We start from the raw sequence: 21147 nt of genomic DNA, 5'->3' as shown, positions 1-21147 counted from the left end.
ACTTCCTGACACTTAAATCAATACTGGATGTTAACAAATTTCTCTTCTTCAGAAACGCTTTCCTTGCCATTGCCAGCCTACATTTTATATCCTCTCTACTTCGACCATCATCAGTTATTTTGCTCCCCAAATAGCAAAACTCCTTTACTACTTTAAGTGCCTCATTTCCTAATCTAATTCCCTCAGCATCACCCTGTTATATATTTATATTCAAATACAAAATACATTTCGTGCGCCACCTTGTCTTTGTCCTGTAACAAAAACAATGTTTCCAAATAATAATTTTGAATCCTGCGTTTTGTGATTAATTGTGCAAAAAGTCCAGCACTTTTACTTGTAGTGGTGTATTTTAGTGCAGCCAGTAGTAACTTGCGCTTGTGGCGCTGTCGGCAGCGGTGAGCCTGGGAGCGGGCGTGGCGGTGTTCCCGGCGGGCTGGGACGCGGCCGAGGTGCGAGCCATGTGCGGCCCTTCGGCCGGCCTCTACCAGCTGGGCGCATGCGGCCTGCGCTGGGCCTTCCTGCTCGCGCTCATCGGCTGCCTCGACGCCGCCATCCTCGCCGCTCTCGCCTTCATCCTCGCCACGCGACACGTCCGCCTGCAGCCCGAGCCCGCCTACGCCAACAACGGCTCTCTCTACAAGGGTGCGTGCCTTTCACTTCGCATCTTATCGTCGGGTATTCTCAGTCCAGCGACTTCCTGACACTTAAATCTATACTCGATGTTAACAAATTTTGCTTCTTCAGAAACGCTTTCCTTACCATTGCCAGTCTACATTTTATATCCTCTCTACTTCGACCATCATCAGTTATTTTGCTCCCCAAATAGCAAAACTCCTTTACTACTTTAAGTGTCTCATTTTCTAATCTAATTCCCTCAGCATCACCCGACTTAATTCGGCTACATTCCATTATCCTCGTTTTGGTTTTGTTGGTGTTCATCTTATACCCTCCTTTCAAGACACTGTCCATTCCGTTCAACTGCTTCCAAGTCCTTTGCTGTCTCTCGCAGAATTACGATGTCACCGGCGAACCTCAAAGTTTTTGTTTCTTCTCTATGGATTTTAATACCTACTTCGAATTTTTCTTTTGTTTCCTTCACTGCTTGCTCAATTTACAGATTGAATAACATCGGGGATAGGCTACAACCCTGTCTCATTCCCTTCCCAACCACTGCTTCCCTTTCATGCCCCTCCACTCTTATAACTGCCATCTGGTTTCTGTACAAATTGTAAATAGCCTTTCGCTCCCTGTATTTCACCCCTGCCACCTTCAGAATTTGAAAGAGAGTATTCCAGTCAACATTGTCAAAAGCTTTCTCTAAGTCTACAAATGCTAGAAACGTAGCTATGCCTTTTCTTAATCTTTCTTCTAGGATAAGTTGTAGGGTCATTATCGCCCGCGTGTTCCAACATTTCTACGGAATCCAAACTGATCTCCCCCGAGGTCGGCTTCTACCATGTTTCCACTCGTCTGTAAGGAATTCGTCTTAGTATTTTGCAGCCATGACTTATTAAACTGATAGTTCTGTAATTTTCACACCTCTCAACACCTGTTTTCTTTGGAATCGGAATTAGTATATTCTCCTTGAAGTCCGAGGGTATTAGACCTGTCTCATACATCTTGCTCACCAGATGGTAGAGCTTTGTCGTGACTGGCTATCCAGAGGCTATCAGTAGTTCTATTGGAATGTTGTCTACTCCCGGGGTCTTGTTTCGACTCAGGTCTTTCAGTGCTCTGTCAAACTCTACACGCAGTATCACACCTCCCATTTCATCTTCATCTACGTCCTCTTCAGTTTCCATAATATTGCTCTCAAGTACATCGTCCTTGTATAGACCCTCTATATACCCTTCCTCCTTTCTACTTTCCATTTTTTTGCTTAGAACTGGTTTTCCATCTGAGATGATATTCATACAAGTAGTTCTCTTTTCTCCAAAGATATCTTTAATTTTCCTGTAGGCAGTATTTATCTTACCCCTAGTGAGATAAGCCTCTACATCCTTACATTTGTCCTGTAGCCATCCCTGCTTAGCCATTTTTTACTTCCTGTCGATGTCATTTTTGAGACGTTTGTATTCCTTTTTGCCTTCTTCATTTACTGCGTTTTTATATTTTCTCCTTTCATCAATTAAATTCAATATTTCTTCTGTTACCCAGAATTTCTACTAGCCCTTATCTTTTTGCCTACTTTATCCTCTGCCGCCTTTACTACTTCATGCCTCAGAGCTACCCACCCATTCTTCTTCTACTGTATTTCTTTCCCCCATTCCTGTCAATTGTTCCCTTATGCTCTCCCTGAAACTCTGTACAACCTCTGGTTCATTCAGTTTATCCAGGTCCCATCTCCTTAAATTCCCACCTTGGCCAACTACCGAAACGAATTCTAGCTTTCGTTTTAGAGGACGCAACAATACCTATTGCCTGGAAAGCCGAAGTGGTAACGCGGTAGTGCCAGGAACTAGGTCACATGACGAGGTACAGCGAGGCTACGGTTAAACTAGCGCGCAAGAAGAAGAAGCAAGAAGCTCACAATAAGTGTGTGACCGATGATATGGATAAATGTATCATCAGGCAGCAATTTCTATGGCATTACGTACAATAGAAAAAAATACGAACTTTGCGTAAACTGCGCAACTTTTGTCAAACAGAAATGAGCTTCAAAGCTAGCAAGGAAACACTCAGAAGTAATTTTCTGTCTATGGATTTTCGTTGTAGAAGGTGTCAAAACTAACATTTTGTTTTGTGCGGACGAGAGGACATTGTTGCTAAAAGACCATACTTTCTCAGGTTTTCATCAGAATCAAAGCGACCAGTAGTTTACTAAGATGAAACATTGATTCACACGTACCATACAGTAAATAAATTTTGGCAAAGTGATAGTGTTCGAGTAGTTTTGTCAAACAAAAGTGCCGGTCAGTGTTTGATTGTTGTATATGCAGGCGGAGACAGGTGTTTCGAGGCCCAAAAACGAAAACGTCCGACTATCACTCAGAAACGGATAGCAAAAATTTTCAAAAATAAATCGAAACCCAACTTATGCCAGTCTTATTAGCAATGTCTTTGTCCCTTGTAATTACTCGCAGCGCATTTGCCCATTCGGAATACTTCTAGCCATTGTAGGTGTTGGACATGTTTGACTGTAGTAATGTTCAACCATTTTTTTCCCCCACAATGCGAGAAGAAGAAAACACTCGGAAACAGCCGTTGAAGGGCTTAGCAAAATTGCTTCAGGCTTAACATGTAACCGCAGTATCGAATATTGCATTCGAATTTCCAAATTAGATTTCGTCTTCTGCAAAATTAGTTGTGAGTAAACAGACGGCGCGTAACAGGCTGGCAGCTCTCCACTGATAAGAATACGCCAGACTGCTTCCCCCTCTCTGTTCCTCCGGCGTTAAACAGGGGCGGCCGGCAGGCTGTCGAAGCGCCATGCCACAGTTCTCGAAGCCGCTCCCTCCGAGGTTTGGTTTCGAATCCCCCCTTGGGCATGAATGCTGAGTTTGTTCTAAAAAAATTTAAAATAGGGTGGCACGGGGGGGGGGGGGGGGGGGGGGGGGCGGCGGCAGATTCGCCGCCCCTCGGAAAGTGCTGCCCCATGCGGCCGCACGTTTCGCGCGTGCCTTGCGCCGGCCCTGCATCTTATCGTCGGGTATTCTCAGTCCAGCCGTTGCTAAAAAGAAAAGGCAGCTGGTATCCAAAGACTTCTTCACAGAGAGTGTGGCTCCTTCTACACTGAAGAGCCAAACAAACTGGTACACCTGTCTAATATCGTGTAGGGCCCCCGTGATCATGCAGAAGTGCCGCAACACGATGTGGCACGGACGCGACTAATCTCGGAAGGAACTGACACCGTGAGTCCTGCAGGGCTGTCCATAAATCGGTAAGAATTGAGGGGGTGGAGACTTCTGAGCAGCACGTTGCAAGGTATCCCAGATATCCTCAATAATGTTCGTGTCTGGAGAGTTCGGTGCCAGCGGAAGTGTTTAAACTCGGAAGAGCATTCCTGGAGCCACTCTAGCAGTTCTGGTTGTGTGGGGTGTCGCACTCTCCTGCTGGAATTGCCCAAGTCTGTCGGAGTGCACAGTGAACATGAATGGATGCAGGTGATCAGACAGGACGCTTACGTACATGTCACCTGTCAAGAGTCGTGTCTGGATGTATCAGGGGTCCCATGTAACTCCTACTGCACACACCCCACACCACTACAGTCCCCTGCTGACACGCAGGGTCCATGGATTCACGAGGTTTTCTCCATACCTGTACATGTCCGCATGTTCAATACAATTTGAAACGAGACTCATCTGACCAGGCAACATGTTTCCAGTCATCAGCACTCCAATATCAGTGTTGACAGGCCCAGGCGAGGCTTAAAGCTTTGTGTCGTGCAGTCAACAAGGGTACACATGTGGGCCTTTGGCTCTGAAAGCCCATATTGATAATGTTTCATTGAATGGTTCACGTGCTGACACGTATTGATGACCCAGCATTGAAATCTGCAGCAATTTGTGGACGGGTTGCTCTTCTTTCACAACCAACGATTCTCTTCAGTCGTCGTTGGTCCCGTTTCTGCAGGCTCTTTTGCTGGCTGCAGCAGTATCGGAGATTTGATGTTTTCCCGATATTTACAGTATACTCATGAAATGGTCATACGGGAAAATCCCCACTTCATCACTATCTTGGAGATGCTGTGTCCCATTTCTCATGCTCCAACTAAAACACAACGTTGAAATTCATTTAAATCTTGATAACCTGACATTGTTGCAGCAGTAACTGAGCTAACAACTGCACCAGACTCTTCTTGCTTATATAGACATTGCTGACTGCAGTGCCATATTCTTCCTGTTTCCATATCTCTATATTTGAATACATGTGCCTGTATCAGTTTCTTTGGCACTTCAGTGTAACTAAAGCTTCTTTGTATTCTTCTTCTTCCTTTTTCTTAAACAATAAAACCAGAGAGACATGGGGCACCAGGGTGGGAGGCTGGGATTTTGGAAGAAGATTGGGTTTCTGTCTTGTGTTTGGGATTGCCGCTAATACTAGGACAATCACAAGTAATTCAAGATGTGAGGTTTCAGTTTGTGTAAAGACTGCTGAGTTCTGTTAGCAGCTTCCTTAATAGTAATAATAATAATAATAATAATAATCACCAAACATAACAGACATGGAACACTTCTGGAGCAACATATGGTCAAACCCGGTACAACATAACAGGCATGCACGGTGGATACAAGCAGAAACAGATACATACAAGATGATACCACAAATGCTTGAAGTGATAATTTTGCAACATGAAGTCACCCAAGCAATTAATTCTACTCACAATTGGAAAGCCCCTGGAAAAGATAAAATAGCAAATTTATGGCTAAAGAAGTTCACCTCAACACATTCACATCTAACTAAATTATTTAACAGTTACATTGCAGACCCATACACATTCCCTGATACACTTACACATGGAATAACTTATCTGAAACCTAAAGATCAAGCAGACACAGCAAACCCAGCTAAATATCGCCCCATAACATGCCTACCAACAATATACAAAATATTAACTTCAGTCATTACACAGAAATTTATGACACATACAACACAGAACAAAATTATAAATGAAGAACAAAAAGACTGTTGCAAAGGAGCACGAGGATGTAAAGAGCAACTGATAATAGATGCAGAGGTGACATATCAAGCTAAAACTAAACAAAGGTCACTACACTATGCATACAATGATTACCAAAAAGCTTTTGATAGTGTACTCCACTCATGGTTACTACAAATATTGGAAATATTCAAAGTAGATCCTAAATTGATACAGTTCCTAAACATAGTAATGAAAAATTGGAAAACCACACTTAATTGGAAAAAAGAAAACACTACATGGCAAACACCCATATCATCTAACTCAGCCACACATCGATCAAGACGCATCCAACACATGGCTAATAAACGGCAATATATACAGTGAGATGGAAAGATTCATGATTGCAATACATGATCAAACAATAAACACCAGATATTACAGCAAGCATATTATTAAAGATCCCAATACCACAACAGATAAATGCAGACTTTGCAAACAACAAATAGAATCAGTAGATCACATCACAAGTGGATGTACAATACTAGCAAATACAGAATACACCAGAAGACATGACAATGTAGCAAAAATAATAAATCAACAACTTGCCATACAACATAAATTAATAAAACAATATGTTCCCACATACAAGTATGCACCATAAAATGTACTGGAGAATGATGAATACAAATTATACTGGAACAGAACCATTATAACAGATAAAACAACACCACATAACAAACCTGACATTATACTCACCAATAAAAAGAAGAAATTAACACAACTAATCGAAATATCCACACCCAATACAACAAATATACAGAAGATAACAGGAGAAAAAATTGAAAAATACATCCAACTGGCTGAGGAAGTCAAGGACATGTGGCATCAGGATAAAGTTGACTTTATACCAATTATACTATCAACTACAGGAGTCATACCACACAATATCCACCAGTACATCAATGCAATACAGCTACATCCAAATGTATATATACAACTACAGAAATCTGTAATTATTGATACATGTTCAATTACCCGAAAGTTCCTAAATGCAATGTAACATATACCGTACAGTTAAAAGTAAGTCACGCTTGATCAAGATCCACATCACTTTCCATTTTTAACCAGACATAACATCTGAGAGAGGAAAGAAATAATAATAGTCTAGAATGATTTTTCACTCCGCAGTGGAGTGTGTGCCGATTTGAAACTTCCTGTTTTATACATGCTTTTATATTCTTTAAATAATCTGGGGTTGCTGCTAGTGTATGCTGGACTGGGACTCGAATGTAGGACCTTTGCATTGTGGGAAGTCAGGAAGGTAGGAGATGTACAGTGGAAGTAAAGCTATGAGAGCAAGTCACGAGTCGTGCTTCGGTAGCTCGATCAGTAGACCTTGGCTCACTCAATGCAGAATTTGTGCTGACTATTAAAAGTATGATTGTATGGGGTATTGACAAAATTTGCAGCTTGACTGAGAATTTTCTAGTAGGGAGCACACAGTACATTATCTCGAATGGAGAGTTTTCAACAGGTGGCCCCCAGACTTCTTACAGATAAACATTTACCTATTTGCTCAAATATTCTACCAAACTTTGATGAAATTTCGAAGTGTTACTGTGATTGGCAAATTCCTTTAAGTGTTCCGAAGTGTAAAATTGTGCATTTCATAAAACAAAAAATATTAATATACAGTGACAATAATATCAATAAGTCACAGTTGGAATTGGACAACTCATATGAATAACTGGGTGCAACAGTTTATATGGATATGGAACGGGACCCATACTAGATACGGCTAACAATGGGTGTTGAACAGATAGAACAAAGGGCAGGATAAATATTCGTAGGTTTGTTCAGCCCATACCAGAGTGTCACAAAGGTAATGAAACAACTGAACTGGCAAACTCTTTAAAGTAGATGCAAACTTAATAAGAAAAAAAATTAAAAATATTGTTTTTAAGTGTAGTTGCGTGAGTAGAACTAAAAAAAGTGTTCATTAATGGTAACACTAATCATGAATACATATACTGTATCTGACTAGTCCCACATAATTTCAATAAAAGAATCATTCAAATGACCCATGGAACATTTAACTAACTACCTAACTAAATGAGTGACTGAAAACTTTTATGAAGTTCCTAGAACTAGCTTTAACTGATGAGCCAAGGAATATATTACAACCTCCTACACATTGCCCCCATAGGGATCACAAAGACAAGATTACAGCACACACTGAGGCACTCAAACAGTCATTCCTCTTGTGCTCCATACATGAATGGCATGGGGAAAAGCTCTAATAACTGTTACAGTGGGACATCCCCTCTGTCATGCACATCACAGTGGTTTGCAGAGTAGGTCTATAGATGTACATGTTGGAGTCTCAGTCCAGCACACAATTTTAATCTCCCAGGAAGTTTCTATTAGTGAACACTCCTCTGCAAAGTGCTTGAGCTGTAGCTGAACCATGTCTCCACAAAATCCTTTTTTCCACGAGAGCTAGTCCCGCAAGGTACACAGGAGAACTTCTGCGAAGTTGGAAAGATAGGTGCTGATGTACTAGTAGAAGTGAATCTGTGAGGATGAGCTGATGCTGCTACTGCTGCTGCTGCTGCTGCTGCTGCTGCTGATGATGATGATGATGAGGCAGAGGATGGTGGTGGTGGTGGTGGTGGTGGTGGTGGTAGAGGTTCATTTGCTCAAAACTGTATACTATTATCTCTGACAGTTCTTCACTGATTGCTATGAAATTTTGACACAATGTTGCTTTCGAATATGAGGTGTCTTTGTGTACCTATTGGAGTACCATATGGTATATAAATATATATAATATATAAAGGGGTATGTTGTTAGCAAAAACCTTATGTTTGTTTCTTCAATATTTTAAATCTCCAGATGTTCCTCACCGATTTCTTTGAAATTTCAAAATGTTGTCAGGATGTTGAAAACTGATTCCACTCAGTGTGAATTATTACATAATTGTTCCCCATCAAATTCAGAAAACAGTTACCCCACAATAATCAACTTCATCAATGGGCTGCACCATTTCATATTGGCTTCTCTACCACTGTGCTATGGAACTGTGACATGAGGATTTCAGTGTATAATAGGGCTGGAGACTCGTGTCTACAAACAAACAAAAAATTAGCTGCATAAATTTATTTTGTCAATTAAAATCTTATGAGTATTACTTGTAAATAATTCACATTCATATGATTTGGTTTTTAAATTCTGCTCTCTACCAAACACAATGTGTTTCTTTTCTCTATTACCAAAACATGTTTTGATGCCTATGTCTCATTCAATATAGTTCTGTAAAAATGTTATGCAAAGTTCATGGTTATTTTTGTACTTTAAGCCTAAGAACTATACCACATGAATTTTTTGTTTGTTTTGATAGCTCAACTGAAAGTACATTAATTGTGGAAGTGGGTTGGCACAAGTTGGTTGCATTTCTGTTGTTTGACGGTGTGTCATCTGCAGAGTACATAAGGATTTGCTTCACACACACACACACACACACACACACACACAGAGTGTAATGGGTATGTGTGCAGATACTTTTATTTGTGACTGAGAACAGTGTACTATTTACTTCATTTGCAGACTAATAATTATAGCTATTAGGAGTAATATATTTTTAGGTTGGTTAGTACCTCCAGGTACATGTGGCAACAGCAAGCCGTTAAAGCTTATTTTTTGCTGGGCAGCAGGTCAGATGTTGAAGTGTGGACACAAAATGGTTAGTTTATACTGATAATCACAGTCCACTTTGTGGTGCAGTAGAAAAAAACTCAGGTAGTAAATTATGTGACATATTTGTGGGGTTTGTGGAATACTTTGACACTGAGAAAAGGCAACTAACCAACTGATGTCTGTACATATATAAAAAATATCTGCACTTATATCTGGTCGTGCAACATGGAAAAGAGAGAGGTGGGGGAGGTGTTGGGGAACAGGTGTTTTTGGACAATGAAGGATGTTTAATTTGTTTGTACAATAAGTACAATAAAAAAATGAAGCACACCAAAGATGCACCAATGGACAGAATTTGTAAGGTACAGGACATACACTGCTAATACATCTACTAAAATAAAAAGTGGCAAATTCTTCACACTATTTACCAGATGACATGCTGTGTCAAACCATGCAAGCCGACCTGAGCAGATCCACTTTCACAATTATATAATTGCAGGCGAGCAGTCAAAAGAACATAAAAAATGCATATGTTATAGTTTTATGTGTAAAATAAAAAGAGGACATGCAGATGTAACCTGTTTTGGGCAAAGTGACAAAAGAAATATATTATTTGTAACCCAAATTTAATTCACAAACATGGAAAAAATATTAACAGGAGTTTCCAACTCCAGCAAGATAAGCACTCATATAATGCCCACCAGCATTTTTAACTTTGTGCGCAATGTTTTTACAGTGTATACCATTTACAGATGTGCCCAACCAGAACTCTCATGGACAACTCATAATCTTTATGTATTGAACATACAAGATTCAACAGCAACAGTTATTAGTCACATTACTCATAAATGTTTAACTCATTACACATTCCATGGTCATTTACAGACTCTCCCTCCCAATTGATCAACAGTGGCCTGTGAATGTGCCACACTATTTTCTGTTTGGTACATTTGGGTGCTAGTTGCTCACAATATATGCTCTGCCTCTCTTATGGGAGCACTCTGAAAACCACAAATTGACCTGCATTTTCAGCTTCTCGCGGCGTAATGAATAATCCATTAAATTTCGGGCATGCAGCCGCGCAAATAAAATTTCTTCTGCTGATATTTCGGCCGCGTATCGTCCGGCCATCTTCAGAGCGAGTCACAAGACTGTCTTGTGACTTGCTCTGAAGATGGCCGGACGATACGCGGCCAAAATATCAGTAGAAGAAATTTTATTTGCGCGGCTGCATGCCCGAAATTTAATGGATCACAAATTGACCTATTTCAACTTCTATTTTTAAAAACTCAAAGACTGCAAGATGGTCATACTTATTTGTAAAATAGAAAATGATAGTCTGTACCCTTACACAGTAAAGGTATAAGGGTTCAGGCTCACTCTCAGGTGAATATCTAATTCTTCTAGTTAAATAAGTGCATTGAACTTGTGAATTTTTGTTGAGAACAAATATTTATGGTATGCATTGCAGTTTGCACTTAAGTGTTCCTGTAACATTAAGGAGACGAAACAGCTCCACCATAACTGCAAAATCTGGTTGGAGATATGGACAGGTGGAAATTAGACTTGAGCACATGCTATTCTAATTTCATCTGACAAGGCATCTGTGTGAAGAGCTCAGCATGAAAAGGGGGGGGGGGCAGTATACTGAGGTAAAACTGGTAGTTGTGGATAATGTGAATAAAACACCTTCATACAGCTATGAGGCTTTTGGAAACATGTCATCAATCTTGACTTTTTAATCATCATAACTTTTGTGATAATTTGAGTGGTTATTGAGTTTAGGTGTTTTGTGCTTTTTAACTGTTATTCATTATGTCTCTGAGCTCTGGTTGCCCTTCCTCAGAAAGTTGTTTGTAATAGTAGGTGACACCAGAAATGCAATAATATGAAAATCATTGCCAATTTTCACATCACATTCATAAATGTACATGATAGATGGAACTAAGCAGACTGTCATGTCACATGATACATTTCCTTTACTGTGTATCTTACCATCTTTGAATTAGCACATTATTGAAGTGAACTGGAGTCAGGTGGGACCCTGCAAGAGCTGCTGATCAAGGAAATTGAGTCTAATAATAACACAGTCAGTGAATGATGAAATAAGTATTGGTGTGCCTTTTAATAAGGATGGAAGAAAGACTGGGGTTTTAAATATCCCAGTATAATAATGCCATTACAGAAGGATCTGAAATGTGAAATGGACTGTGGCGGGATATTCTTCTCGAAGAGTCATTCCAGCGTTTTTATGAAATGGTGTAGGTCAACATAAACTGAATAACAAGACAATGAGCTGTGCTCTACTCCATCTGAGTATGATTCTTGGGCAAATAAAATGGGATAATAGGAGTTCCTTTGACCAAAAAATAAATGTTACTTAAAATGGCCAGAATGAGACACAACAAACTGCTGTAAGAAAAGGAAGCTTATCTTCACAGAAGACTTTTCTGGTATAAATACTGAAATGAAATTGAAGAAGGCTTTTAAACAAGTTGAACTTCTGAGGCACTGCATTGCAAATGATTTGGCTATAAGAAAGATAATGTTAAATTTAAATCACTAGCCATGAAATTCAATGAATTTTTCCTATCAGTAGCTGAAAACACAGGGACAGAAATGCACTTTAAAAAGGAAATCTGGTAGGCTTGCTTAAACTGGTATTGCATAATTGCCCACCCGTTCTAGTAGAACAAGAAAAATTACCCTGTTGGTATTTTCTGTGATCTTGCATGCATCAAAAAATTCTGCCAGGAAAACTGCATGGATGGAATCATTTGTAACTACTTAAGCAGAGGCTCACGTTTACAAATGATATGATGGGAATGAAACTAAATTTAGAGTGGGGAAACATGAAATATTGTTTCTTGCAAGGACAAGATTTTGCCAGACTCTACAAATTACTTATTGTTGATAACAATCACTTCCTTATTTGATTGTTATTTCTTCCCCTGAGAAGGAGTAACTCAGACCTCTCACTGCAAAATAGGCTGGATGAGGAATGAACTCAATTGAAGCCCAATTCACGCACATGTGCTGTTACGGTTGTTGCAGTGTGGGACTCCATTGTACTAATGAAAGAACATCTGCTTCCATGCTCCTCTTGATTACTCTTCATTCAACCCATGTTTCCAACAATTGAACAATGGAGCATAGCAAGTTCATGATATGCTGTTCTGTTTTACAGGTAACCTCTGAGGCTTATACCTTGGCACTATGTTCTTAAACTAACTCTCACTGGCCTTTGTCCATTGTTTTGACTGTTGTTTCAACTCTGGTATGTACTAATAAATTCAGATTTCAACCACTTTCACAGATCCACACAAAAAGCCCTGAAGTTCTTGATGAAACAATACAAAAACTGTGGTGAAATAGTCTTCTGGGTGTGTTGTTGGTCAATAATGAGAAACTGCACACCCCTTCACTCTTCAGTTGCTGTCTACTGCTGGGTGCAGCACCTCTTTAATTTTCTTGGGTGGTTGGAAAATGGATTGGAATCTGCGCCTGCCCAGGACTTGGCCTATTTTATTTGTTGTCTCTCTGGAGAAAGGAATGAGTGCTATCTTGTGATGACTGAGTATCTATATATTTTTGTTCCTTAGAGATTTATGTCATTCACTATAGCCATTTTTGTAAGATGTCTTATCTTGGAATTAGTCAGAAACAGTCCCAATCATCAACAGCATGTTTAAACTGCCCTGTTTTGGGTTGGATGACAGAAGCTTTGCACATTGAGATATAGGTCAATATTTGTTGGCTGCTAATTTTCCTCATCATAGTAAAACTAATGCAGTATCAGGCCCAGAAAACCATGCAATGCCAACCAGCTGGTGGCCACTGTGTTGTCCTGTGCCATTTGGTGTCATTTGGATGCAGTGTGGAGGGCAAGAGTCAGCACACAGCCCTTCTACTCATTATCAGCTTACTAGACCTAGGAACTGCTACTTCTCTTACAAGTAGCTCCTCAGTTGGCTTCACAGTGTTGAGTGCACCCACTATAGCCCATCCATCAAGAAAAAATTCCTATCAGTATCGGGAACTGAACATGAGTCGTTCACGTGGCAGTCAGACACATATGGTGAACCACTTGATCATAGACATATTCTCTGATACCACATGGAAATTTCATGACTTCATGGTGTCTCCATAATTTGTTAACTAAATAAAGTACTGCATCACCTACAGATAGCTCCTAACAATGATGACAGAAGTTGTAGAAAGCTTGAGCTTACCTACAAATCTGGCACAGCAAGTAATTTGTGAAACATTTCTTGACGAATGTTGCTGCGGAAAACTATACTCTCATACAAAACTCATGTTTATCAATAATTATTTCTTAACCTCTCATACAAATTTATTGGAAATATCAGACAACTCTAAGTTTTGTCTCATTTTTGCGTTTATTGTCTGTGATAACAAATGTCCTGGTTGAATTTTATGTATTAGCATATTTTGTGAAGGATGTTTAGTTACATATATCAAAAGGGCACTGTAACCCCAGCCTTGCCAGGTACAATAACTACTAATGAAATTTTGTCTCCTTTGTGAGGTTTCTGTAGTATTATTGAGTAATGATATCTTTTGGGTATCTATCTGAGTTGATGATTAAATTTTATGTCAATATTTTGTCAAATGGCCAAGTCAGGGTTGTGGTCTCACAGAAGAATATGGGGAATTCTCAGTGGTGCCCCTGATAATAACTGAGTGCCACCTCGGACACCTGCAGTATCCTTTGGTTTATATTTGTTTTCTGGTGCCCATGGCCATATTTTGTAAATCGGATATCTTTCTGATGTTTTCCAGCTCAGACAGATGAGGTAACCCACAATATCTTAATAAGCTGAGTTTAGATCATAAGAATTGATTAAATGGGAGCCATCTCTATTTATAAGGGTTTCTAACATCCTGATGTTGACAAGATGTGAGTTACACACACACACACACACACACACACACACACACACACACAAAAGAAAGATCAGCACAGTTGTAGGAAAATAAATGTTCATCAGAGGTTGCAGCATGCAATAGAAGTCAAATTCTGCTAGAAATAATGATAAGGCAACAAGTACTTGTCACACTCTGGCTGGAGTCCAGATAACAAGCACAGATAAGATCATTGTTCGAATCACCTAAAGTTTGTAAGTAGGTTACACATAAAATATTGCGTGCAAAACAGATTCAGTTCAGCCAAAAATCTGGAAACATACCATCACAATTTTCTCTCTTAACTGGCAGTATTTGTAGCTGGCTAAAACTTTTTCTCTGTTCTTAAGTACATTTTCTTACAGGGGGAGGGAGGGGTGAACAAAAATATAGAAACACCAAAAATCAAACAAGGGAAACTCCAGTTAGGAGTATCAACAATGTGGGAAAAGATAGATTGCTACTTACTATAAAGACAACATGCTAAGTTGCAGACAGGCACAATTAAAAGACTGTGGCCCAAGCTGCCAGAGTTGGCAGTCATTTGTGCATGAGATGTGCTTGCTTGTGTGAATGAGTGGTGTGTATTTCTCTGTTTTCTGGTGAAGGCTGAGGCTGAAAGCTGATGTGTAAGTGTCTTTTAATTGTGCCTGTCAGCAACTTGGCATGTTGTTGTTACAGTAAGTAGTGATCTGCCTTTTCCTAGATTGTTGAAACACCAAAAATATTACACATTACCATACCTAATATGGTGTAGGAAAACTGTTGGCATTGAAAACAGCTTCTAGTCACCTTGGAATCGATAAATATGGCTCCTGCATGGGTTACTAGGGAATCTTATGCAATCCTTCCTGAAAAAAGAATGGAAAGTTCGGGTAATGATAGAGATGGATAGTGATCACGCACACTTTTCTCCAAAGGAGACCACAGAGGCTCGATAATATCAAGATCTTGTGACTGTGTTAGCCAGGGGAGATGTGTCAGTTCACCCTTATTCTCACAAAACCAAATCTGGACACTGCAAGCTTGTGAACAAGGGTCCACTCATCTTGGATCGCAGCATCACCATTGAGGAACAGGCACTGTACCCTAGGATGATCCTTATCAGGCAAAATGGTCATATGCCCCTTGCAGAGTAACCATGGAGCCCGTGGAATGCTACAGTATGGCTGCCCAAATGCTCATGAAACCCTGTCATATTTCACTCATCCAGAAGTTGGAAACAGCACACAACAAGGCTCATCATTGTTCGATAGTCTAGGTTTTGACTCTGGCATCACATTGTCCCTGTTAGAGGCATTTGCATCACTGATTAGTGGTTTTGGAATTCTAGCTCACCCTGCTGTTCCTAGCTTATGGAGCTCCCTTCATGTTGTTTTGGTGTTGAAAGTGCTTAAGCATGTGGCATTCAGTTCTGCAGTGACTTTTGGGCTGTCATCCATTCATTTTTTGTGACAATCCTCTTTACTGACCGTCCATCACAATCACTCAACACACACTTTCATCCACATTGTGACTTAGCTGGTGATGTTTTTACACTTTCCCTGTATGTGGTATAAGTCTTTGATATGGTGCCTCTTGAAACACCAACTGCTTCTGCTACCTTGGTTGTGGAAGCACCCACCATATGAGCACCAACAATTTGTCCACATTCGAATTCACATAGCTCCCACATAATGCACTCACAACAACACAGGACATTGTTCTGATGATGATCGACAGTTGTAATGTATTGAGGACATCATAGAGGTGCAGTTCATGGTCAAATACAGCAGCACAACCTGCAGGTTTGGCTAGCAGTTATGTGCAAACATGTATTTCTTGTGGTATTCCCATATTTTTGTCCGATCCCTTTATGTCAACAGCAAATTGTTTTGCAGGATCTGAATTATGCCTGGCTGGTATGTAAGTTTTGTTACAAATACAGCTGAAAGCAAACTGTGTCTCTTAGTACATCGACAAAAAGGCAGAAAAGAAAATTAGGGCCTAATGTCCCATCTGTGGCAAAGTCATTAGACATGGAGCACAAGATCAGATTGTGGAAGGAAACTGAGTATGCCCTTTGAAAGCAGCTGTCTTGGCATTTGCCTTAATCAATTCAGGAAATCATGAAAAACCAAATCTTGGGTGCCAGACAAGAATTTGAACTTCCATCCTCCTAAATACCTTACCATTGTGCCATCTCACTTGATAGTACAAGACAAGTAGACAGTTTTAAAAATGGACAGACTATCTGTACATATTTAGTAACCAGATGAACTTAGAATATATTGCAGAGAGATGACAAAAGGTACATTCTCTCTGTTAACGTGTCCTTAAGAGAGATATATCACTCGTTTTATTGCATGGCTGTTTTTTCTCCTTCTATTTTATAAATTTATGTTGGTATCAGATCAGTTCCTTAGTTGTTATATTTTCAGTGAAGATTTGTCTACAATATTTAAAAATTAACATTAACACCATACTCATGACACTGTGTTGTAGCCACTTTCACCCTGAAAATGGCAGTGCCATGTCGTGGTATAGACAAGTGCACCACCAAGTGTGCCTCAGAGGAGTGCAAAAAAATTACCCTTGTTTTCTTTACAAATAAACAACCTGATAAATAGGATGACCAGCAATCTGCAGCTGGTTGCTGATGATGCTCGAGTGCACAAGAAAGTGTTGTCATTGCTCATGGAGTATGTTTGTAGATCTCAGGGACTACACTAGCACCCTCAAGTCTGTGCAGTGTTCATCAAAGCATTCTAACACAATTAAGGCGTGGCGTGTGGGCGTGATGAAAGTGCAGGTTACATACAAGGAATGAGTGAATGGTGCTGTGTTTGTGAAATAATGCTTACATATCATTGGAGGCCAGATTATGGTATTATTTACCAGTGTGAGAAGACGGTACACAGCTTGGAGGCCACATTTCATCCAAAGTGAATATTCTGTAGACAAGAGTACCTTCACCATCTTCCTGAAAGGCATCAAGCAGCCAACATGCATTCATTACATCATGCGGTTTTTGACGTGCTTGTACACTGCCACAAAAGTGTACCAATATGTACTGAAACTCATCAATAAAGGTGACCTTTTTCTTGGCTGTGTGTGTCCTACATTGGTTCTGGGTCCATGCTAGTATCTATGCCTTGTGGTGTGCAATGAGTAGAGATATGGATGTGATTTGTGGTGTCAGATCCCAATACTGAGATGGCTTTGGTTGAAATGGCTGCATGCTGGTTGTGATCAAACCATATATTGTTACAGTATGTAATTGTCAACAGCAGTTTTTGTGTTCAGCAGGTTGTTGCCCACAACAACTGATTCAAACAGTGGTAGTTTTCCCAAAATCAAGATACTCACAGTACTCTTTGCTCTCAGTAGTATGTTATAAGCCCAGTGCTACATGGACAATCCTATACATTAGACAGTTATAATCTGGTCGCTACAAATTTCACTGATATCTTGCTATCTTCTGTCACAGCAATGGCCAGGACAAAGTCTGACCACATCCTTGACACATCATGTTGCAACCTCTCAGCTTTCTATGACAACAGGGGCACTCTCTTTCCATATAGAAGTTATATCCAATTCATTTGCTTATTAGGGTATGTAGGTAGGAGCATTTTTTTAACAGCAGCTAAAATAATAATCCATTTGCACATGCTGAGAGACACACTTGTGGAAAATACCTGTGATGTACCTGGTGGTCATTTCACATACAAATATTTGCCATTGATAGTTTATTGTAGTAAAGAGGGGGACAATGTGTTAAAGTGCACACATAATCTATTTTACTTATCAGGTTTTGCACAGTTTTCTATATTGATTGCTCTCGTGCTCTGTTAGAATGTACAACTGTCTACAATGTCATCAGTCACTGTGATTCTAAACATACTCTCAGATATAAAGGCAGGAAAATGGAGACTTGTTTCACAACTAAGTTCATTTTGCTTCTTGCTTGTAATACGTATTTTCAAAATCCTCAAAATGGGATCTGGTGCTCTGACACAGAGATGAGCGTCAGAATATATTGGTGGCTGTAATAGCTCATTTAGCACAGAAGATAAAAGTTTCACTGTTGTCATTAAATTTAAAGTATGTTTCTCAATAACACAAGTAGTATCAAAGACTAATATATTAATTTTTATTAAATATAAGTGACAGTGTTATTTAGGAATCTGTTTTCATTGTTACATGGTGGGTATTAAAAAGCAATTTTGCGTGTATAACCTGTAAACTGATTTGTTCTACACTGTTTCATTATAACTCTTGCCAGATACCTGTGGAAGATGGAATTAACCAATTATGTTTGTAATCATTTTATGTCTCTGGTTCCACTAGTTTTGCAGGAATATCTGGCGGCACTGGTTACTATATCTTTCCTAATATAGTTACTGAGGAATTAACCAATTAGCTGTGATCTCATTTTATGTCTCTGGTTCCACTAGTTTTGCAGGAATCTCTGGTGGCACTGGTTACTATGCCTTTCCTGATATAGTTACAGAATGACTACCAAATAGACACTCTCCCCACATCCAGAATATTTCGACTGCCTCTGACCACATGTACATTCATGGAAAGATAAATATGCATGTTGTTGCCCTCAAATAAACAATACAGCATTATTGTAGTAGATTATGTGAAGATCTTGAGCCAACAAGATCTCAAATGCTACTGTCTAACAGCGTGTTAACAGTAACTGTGGCTGGAGCTAATTACTTGCGTTTTTGTTGTCACAGGTGAAGTGAATGGTGGATTTGTTGGGGATGCTCAGTCTGTGGCCGGTTCTCGCAAGTCTCTCAATCTTCATCCAGTATTGCTTATGCCACAGCCACATGGCCCAGAAGCAGATCGATTCTCTGAGTTCTCAAACCGCACTGGTCGTTCAAAGGCATCCGGCTACCGTCCTGAGTATGCTTCAAGCATACAGAACTTCCAGCTTTAAAATATTTGCATATAAGACAGTGTTGAATATTGTACCTACACATGAGTGAATATTAGATTGAACAACTATATTCATCTATGTATCATGTAATTGCTGCACACTCAATAAGAATGTGACAGGTATCACTGCATTAAAATTCACCTGTTACATTTCTTCAATGATGTGCAATGAGACAAAAATGGTTTATATTGTTTTAGTATCTAATTTGGATATTCATTTTCTCTTCCTGTATCCTGAATTTTTTCTTTTATGTGTTTGCTGTGCATAGTGTATTAAATTGTTTGAGAGCTAAATTAGAAGATTATTTAAATCAGAAAGGTTAGTTTCATCCCTGTAATAGAAAATTAGCTGTGGATTATTAAGACACAATTTTAAAGTGTGGCTGTTGCTTAATTTGTTGTTTATTAGAGTACAGGCATTTCAAAATAACCTGTGAAAGTCTTTAGGATGTTAATTCAAAATGCAGAAAAGGGTACAAAATATGATGATGATTACATGGCACAGGTAACCTAGCCGCTTAAAATGAATGTTCACACTTTTTGTATGCCTTGTTATATATGTATCAAATATATTTTTAACACATTTTTACTGTGGAAACCACAATAAAACTACATTTTTCATTGACATGATGGCTGTAAGTGTTCAGTATTACCAGAACAATCTTGCTCATTATACAAAGCAGTCATTGAAATAAAAATGTTACCAGTCTGAATATAATATGGTATCAAAAATTTTTCTATGTGCTAACATAAAGTGATTCTTAAAATGCTTCGTGATTCCATTTTTCATATAATGTCTTTCACACCATGTTGATGTGACATACAGTGCAACTTATGATCATTCCATTGATTCTATTGTATATAATTTTTTAAAAGAATGGAAGAAATTTTTGTACTGATTTTATTTTTTCTGAAACTGGATGATTGATATTTATTTACATAGACAGTTATGAAGTGTATATATTTTTGTATCAGTGACTCTGAAATAAATCATTGAATTGCTAAAAATTGCACTCAACTACAGGAAAAAGATGTCCCAGTGCCAACATAACTACACTTCAATACAAGAACTGTCAATGAACTATATTCAAATCTTAAATGATCTATTGTGAGCTTATGTTTCATATGTATAGTAGCATCTTTAAAGTACACAGCTTCTTTATTTTATTTCAACACACTTTCAACTTTCCATTCCATTTTGAAGCACATTCATCTCAATCACTTCCAAATGAGAGATTGTTAGCTGTCATATAGTTTGTAATAGGTATGAAAAGATAGATAAAGGACAGATACATGTATCTAATTATCTGCTGATAGTGCCTTTATAGTGTAATTTTATACATTCATGATGATTTAAGAACAGAAGATGCATGCAGCTTTCGTGCATGAAAGGTGAAATAAATTACAAAGTAATGTGAGTAAAAAGTACTGAGTATGTGAATGGTAGACAAATTAGTAAACAAAAGAATATTAGAAAATCATAAATGTTGTTCTATAATAAAATAAACTAACAAAAGCTCTGGGAAATGAGAGGCACTCTGGATTGCTAGGCGGTAAACAGGAAAGTGCTTTAACTAGTGACATGAAATGGAATTATACTCATGATGGCACACTATATGTGGTGATAATCTCTCTCTCTCTCTCTCTCACACACACACACACACACACACACACACACACACACACACATGTGCCTATGCAGCTACATTTTGCCAGTTGAATACACTGTACCATGACTGCAGTTCAGCAAATAAACTGGAGTAAGGGGGGTGAATGATGGCTTGGAGAGAGGCAGCTGGTACATGGGATAGGAATGAGACACACAAGCACTGGAGCCAGTGAGTGCATGCTATGATGTTGATGTGAGAGAGTGGATGGCAGAACAGAAAAAGGGGAGAGTGTCAGGAAGAGGGTGTGGAAGCAGAGGGTGAGCAGAGACTGAGGCAAGGAGTATGAGGGGAACGATGACGGTGTCACAAGGATAACTCCCTATGTATGTAGTTGAGAAAAAT

The 21147-nt window shown here is 39.2% G+C and overlaps 1 protein-coding gene across 1 annotated transcript in view; it reads left to right on the top strand.

Moving 5' to 3' along the window:
* The window catches only part of LOC124615525 (LHFPL tetraspan subfamily member 3 protein), a 147812-nt gene extending 128052 nt beyond the window's left edge, over nt 1-19760 (top strand). Inside the window, exons 2-3 of the mRNA XM_047143485.1 lie at nt 394-642; nt 18931-19760. Coding sequence (XP_046999441.1) covers nt 394-642; nt 18931-19136 — 455 coding nt within the window. The 3' untranslated portion in view covers nt 19137-19760. The remainder of the gene's footprint in view (nt 1-393; nt 643-18930) is intronic.
* The last annotated feature ends 1387 nt before the right edge of the window (nt 19761-21147 follow it).

Source organism: Schistocerca americana, chromosome 5 (genome assembly GCF_021461395.2).
Source record: "Schistocerca americana isolate TAMUIC-IGC-003095 chromosome 5, iqSchAmer2.1, whole genome shotgun sequence".
In the NCBI taxonomy this organism is placed as follows: Eukaryota; Metazoa; Arthropoda; class Insecta; order Orthoptera; family Acrididae; genus Schistocerca; species Schistocerca americana.
The sequence above is the reverse complement of the archived record's forward strand: the minus strand, read 5'-3'. Positions and strand labels throughout refer to the sequence as shown.